Genomic DNA, 6,000 nt, shown 5'->3' on the forward strand with positions numbered 1-6,000 from the left:
CGTGTGTCTTGCTAGGACGCAGACTGCCGTACGGCTCGAAGAATAATCCAGCTAGCTTTACGACATCTGCAGCCCATTTAGGCTATTTGTTTCGAACAATAAATACATGTTTTCGCAGACAACCGTCTGGCGTTACTTCCAGGAAAAGAGACCGGTGATCCGATTCACGCCACCATACATGGTGTTTTGGGACAGATAATGTGAAATCGAGACACTCGTTTCGTGTGGGGTGGGACACAAAACAAGGCAAAACACAGCAAAATGGTTGCAGAAAATGAAACCATCGTGTGCAAAACGGGACGGCAAGGATTTGAGCCCCGTCGAAAGGACAGGTGCAGATTTGTGTGTTTTTATTTATTGCAAAGTGCCACTAAAAGCAAACGCCTTCGGTCTACATTATTTCATTGAAAGATGTACACGGGAAGGTTGCTGTGTGGACCGTTTCCAAGGCAACCGAGCGAGGTCCCGTCAGGCGGGACGATGCGTGTGCGTGGTGATACCTTTCGACGCCGAACTTTTTAAGCTCGGAAGAGAACGCACCACTCAACGCTATTCGATATCCTTCGAGTGGGATTATTCAGTGGGAAACGTTGTGAAACAATGTATTTTATTTCACGAGCTAAGAGTTGGTGATGATATTTTATCCGGATGCATTACGAATTCTTGGTAGATGGGGGAGAGGATCTTTCAAGACACGATAAAAGCTTCTACGAGCATAGAACAAACGTTGGATGCATCCAGAGTCTGCCTTCATGCAGCAAGGAAGGCACACGTTCACTCAAATCTATAAAACAGCTAAATTTCCATCGCACACCATCTTGTACATTTTCTCAGGTGTATATTCATCGCGGGACGGACACAATTTGGAGAAGCAATTTTATCGTGCCGCACGTACCATTCCGAAACTTGGCCGCTCTCAACGAGAGACGAGTCACGTACCGGTCGTAATCCTCCAGCTAAACGAGACGTATTACGTATGAAAACGACAATTTTCCGTTATTCACCCGCTCCCCACCACCTCAATGCGTGGACTGGACACGTGTACACGCAGGGATTCATTTCATTCGGATAAGAAGTACGCACCAAACCTTCATCATCGGGAAAACGAAGAGTAATATGTAGGTGTGCCGGTGTATTTTTTTCTTTCGTATCGCAACAAACGGCATATCTGTTGTGTATTTACAAACAAACACAGCACAATAACACGCGGAAAAACGTGCCCGTGCGTGACCGGAAAATTCGATTAAGCTCACTAATCGAACGAAGTTGCGATGCTTTGTCCTGATCGTTTGGAATGGTATGGTCCGGAGTTGCAGACTACTAACGAAACGAACTCAAAGAATCACACACTCACGAAGTGATATTGTGGGGGAGGAAATTGAGCATTGCATGGATATGAAAACAAATTCGTACGGCAGCATTGTGTGTGGTGGGAAAGGATTATTTATCGCTCTTGCAGAACAGATAATTCAGATTCACGTACCAGTTAAATATGGCCCGATGATTGACTAGACATGTGTTAAGGTCAGACATTCACTAATACTATATAATTTTTTCTGTGTACTACGTTTTACCAGGAAAATATTCTCCACCAACGGTTTGTCTATTTCCCAGACTTCACATCACAAAGACTAAACATTTTAATATCGATCTAAAACTTGTGAGTTTATTAATTGTGATCGCTAAAGCGCACAATAGTGCCTCGAGTGTCTGAGCCAGTTTTATTTATAACTGGAAAGCAGAAGATAAAGCTACCCATCACATGCTTCTGCTCCTCCGTTAAGAACAGCATCTCCACCAGCAGAATAATAAAAAAACAACAACATCTGCAATCGGGGTAAGTAATTTAATTTACTCTCGGACGGGAATCTCCTGGGAACGGTTTTGTAAGAATTCCACCATCCGTTTCGTTCATTTTCCAACCGACAATGGCAGACCGGCTCGAGGTATTCGCCAGAACAAAAAATACGACATCCATTACTTCGACCGGAAATCGTCGTTCTCCGATTGGTCAGAAAACGCAGCACGGAAAGTGGAGTGGCAACGATAACGCTGACGTGCCCTGAAGGAGATGCTGCTTATTTTTTTTTTGTTGGTTTGGTACTCAGTAAACGAACCGTTTTTGGCTCCCTGCTTCGGAACCCCTGCGTGGAATCGATTCGCATTCGCTTTGCAGGATCATAATTGAAAGAAAACTTTCCATCTTTCAGACCCATCATTCAGTGTCCGTTCGGTTGGTTGGGAAAGTTTTTTCTCCTTCATTTTCCGCAAAAAGGGTACTCATCTTGTTTGGGCGAAAAGGGACAAATAAATAGCGAAAAACAAGAGAAAGGGAGAGAGAGAGAGAGAAACGGAAAAATCGAGGACAAAAAAGAAAGGAAAAGCTCAGCGGACCTGGAACCCGGAGGATGATGGAGAAGAAAATTAAAAATCGATGAGCAGTTTGGTTTGGTGCGTCTTTTTTTTTCTTGGGTGTTCTTGCTTCAATAACACCTTCGCATCCATCCGTACACCGTTTGTTTCGGAGAGGAAAACTTTCTTCATCAAGCTCGTTATCGTCGTTAGACATTATCGTCACTTTCAGCACTATTCTAAAAGGTAATATATTTCGGTTCCCTTATGCAACGTAATGCATCAAGAAGTTTTCCATTCGCTTCCCGGCATTCCAACAGATCTGTGGCTATTGGAGTATATGCGATCGGTGTATACCAGTGTGCCCGAACAGCGGAATAATAAGCAAGAAATGCAGAGGCGACCAGCATCTCGAAGATTAATGACTTGATGAAGGAGGTAAAAACTTATCTTTGAATTTGCTGCGAAACATAAAACAAAGGTGCACGGAGCATAGAAAGAGAGCAAATTTGCTGCTGCAATGTATATTGCGTTCCCACGTTCAAAGTTCTCTGGCGCCTGAGGGCTACACTGATCAATCAAAATGACGATGATTGCGCTGTTCTATCCGTTGGTGCCCAGTGTGACCCACAGCGTTGCAGCATGTCTTTACCTTTGTTCAGCTGGGAAAATAGTTCGGGATCAGCATTCTTCTACAGTACCCACTGCAGAAGGGATTAGTATTCTTCTACCACTGTTCCAGTGAGTGGTTCGATTTTCAGTAAACATTTATTCCCGTTTTTCATCCTCAGCACTATTTTCTTTCAATGTTCATACAACAAAAAGGAGACGACCAAAAGATTACCGAAGGCGCTTAATTTTGAAACAGTTTACGAAGGTTGCCTCTGGAAAGGAACGGTACAGGCAGAGCACCTTGCATTCGGTCCCTCGCCAACGTACTTCCGGCCGGATCTGTTCCAGCACCAACCGTGCACTGTGGAACAGTTTCATGAGCTTTTCTTCATAAAGCTGCTCCTTGCTCCGTCCGTGCCGGGTCGGGGAATTGTCGACATCTTGTAAAATGTCCTCATCACTAGCAATAGCATGGCTTGTGGGAAGATTCGAAGTCGGCCCATCATTCACCAGTGCTGCCCTTCCATAGCGCAGCAGGGAAACGTTTCGCTCGGCATCGTCGCGGAACTCTTCCACCGTGGAAATCCTATCACTGAGCACTAGCACGTGCAGTGCGGCCGTGTTCACCTTCATCAATTGCAACAATCGTCTTACGGTGCCACCGTTCCGGCTGACGACGAAGACGTGCTGGACGTTGTGCAGGCGCGCTAGGGCAATGCCGCACTGAAGCAGTATGTCTCGTACCGGTTGCGCCGGGCAGTACTGATCGTCGCCGTTCGCCGACGGATCCGGTCGTCGAAGCGGGATGCTTTCACATGCAGCAATCTGGCGAGAAGCTACGAGCGAACGCCAAAAACACTTCGGTATGTACCAGGGCAGAAGGTCGGCCGGCGATGGGAGAGCTTTGTGGAACACGTCCTTCAATGTAACACTAACAATTTGAGCCTGCGCTTCCTCCATGTTGCCACGCGGGGTTGGTGTTGATTTTGACGTGATTGGCTGAAAGCAAAGTGGTTAGCAACGGGTTACTATGCTTCCTGTAGAATCCCCAGCGGGGTTACCATAGCTACCAGCTTCAGATTGCTTTTCCCAAACTACCCGTTATTAAAAGAACCGAGTGGCGAAGGAATGCATTTCCCAGAGCAATAATGCGATGCATTGTGTTCAGGTTCAAACCAACCACGACAACAACCTCGCAATGGTCTCTAATTGAAAACCATCGATTTTGGGCATTTCAATGGGTGCTTGTTATGAAATTATTATCCCGCATCGCTCGAAACCTCTCAAGCTCGTGCATCCCGATTATGCGTTACGTGTGCGCGCCTGCAGACACATACAGACGGGTAATCAAATTGCGCTCGTTTGAAGCACACGGTGCAAGCCACAAATGCGAAAGAGTAAATGCAAATATTAATACATTCAAATTGTGCTGTCCCGCCATATGCTACCTACTACTGTGTCGCGTTAGGTACAGGCTGGCGGCACCGATTCGACGAACATGCAATTATCGGCTACATCATCGTTCGAATTTACCCAACGAGTACGTGTAGTGGCACGATACACAACGTGTTCATGCCGATAGTGTATGCGGTTGGAAGCCAAATCGGAGTTGGACGAGGGAAGGATTGATGAAAAGCCTATTGGATGCTTACAATGTGGTGCTAATATTCGGTGTCGAATCGGGACAGCTAATCAAACAGATTCGAAGTACGGATTTGCATTTGAAAATTATTTTCGAGCTCATTTGCACATTCTATAATGAGTTTCTTTGTTCCCTCTCGAGTAGGGAAAATATGTGCATTAGCAAAGCACTGCAACAGTGACAAATACAAAATTTCTGAATCTAAAGTAATCGCCTTAAAGTATGCAAAAAGCATTACATATTGTTGTTGTTTCGAGGAATATTGAACTCCAGTGAATAACGAACCTGCGCAAAATTTCGTTTATAATTGATCGTTTAGGAATTTGGTTCACGAATTGACTCATAATGCTTTTAACCTTTCTTGGTGACTTTTTGTAAGAAAAGGGTTAATTGAAAGTAATTAAAATTAATTACACCGAAGTCGCAGACATCATCAACCAAATTTGCTTAATTTGCATAAAGTAAGCAGTCAAAGTTTACGACAGTCGTCTCGCCTCTTTTCGAAAGATAAGTTGAACAATCAGTAAAAAACATTTAAGTATCATCTAATTTGATAGCATAATTCCGAAATTTTCATCGCAAATTGATAATCCCTGTGTACCTTATGGGGTTATGAGACCTAGTATATTCTGTCAAGTAATTTTGTCCTCCGAGTGATTCTGTCAAGTAAACTCTACTAGTCACCACTGATTTTTATTTAATTTTGCCGTTAAGATATTTGATGCATTCTTGGCTTTTCTTGCTATGTGTGCTCCAATTTATCCGGTCGGCGTTCGGGGTTTATACCGAACTTTTAAAAATTTCATTTCCACTGAATTGGTATGTTCGTATTGAAGCTTCAAATATATCAAAGTGACACATACCTTCCTGTCAATGCCTTACTCAGTTGTCCCTTTCCCATACTACGCAGTTCATTCCCATTATCAATATTCCGCGGCCCGATAAATAATTACATTCCACACATAGAAATGAACCACTAAATTGCACGCTTTATTTGTGTTTCCACTTTGTGCAGGTTAATTTCGGGTCGCATTGGACACATGGAGACAAGAGCGAGAACGAAAGAAAAGACGACTTCCCGCTCATAGATCCCGATCGATACGCGGAACGTGCTCGCCGGAATGCAAACAACGTGCCGCAACCCCACGTGGATTGGTGGGGGCAACTTCCTTCCTAACATAATTTACTAACATTCAGCGCAGGATGTAGGCAGCGTATGTGGGTAGGGATGCTGCACCGTGATGAAGTGTGGACGTGCCTGGGAACGTGTGCGATTCGCCCGTGTTGCTAGTGATTGCGAAATTTCGATACGAAGTGCAGTGTTTGTGTGAAATTCAAATAACACCCCAGCGCACACCGCGCCATGTTCGGGGTTGGGATGAGGTTACGAGAGG

The 6,000-nt window shown here is 44.6% G+C and overlaps 1 protein-coding gene across 1 annotated transcript in view; it reads right to left on the reverse strand.

The window, feature by feature from the left end:
* Positions 1–3,924, reverse strand: part of LOC128305865 (uncharacterized) — a 39,451-nt gene extending 35,527 nt beyond the window's left edge. Inside the window, exons 1-2 of the mRNA XM_053043490.1 lie at positions 3,292–3,924; positions 896–956 (exon numbers count right to left, since the gene is read on the reverse strand). Coding sequence (XP_052899450.1) covers positions 896–956; positions 3,292–3,924 — 694 coding nt within the window. The remainder of the gene's footprint in view (positions 1–895; positions 957–3,291) is intronic.
* Positions 3,925–6,000: the final 2,076 nt, after the last annotated feature.

The sequence above is a fragment of the Anopheles moucheti genome, chromosome 3 (assembly GCF_943734755.1).
Source record: "Anopheles moucheti chromosome 3, idAnoMoucSN_F20_07, whole genome shotgun sequence".
In the NCBI taxonomy this organism is placed as follows: Eukaryota; Metazoa; Arthropoda; class Insecta; order Diptera; family Culicidae; genus Anopheles; species Anopheles moucheti.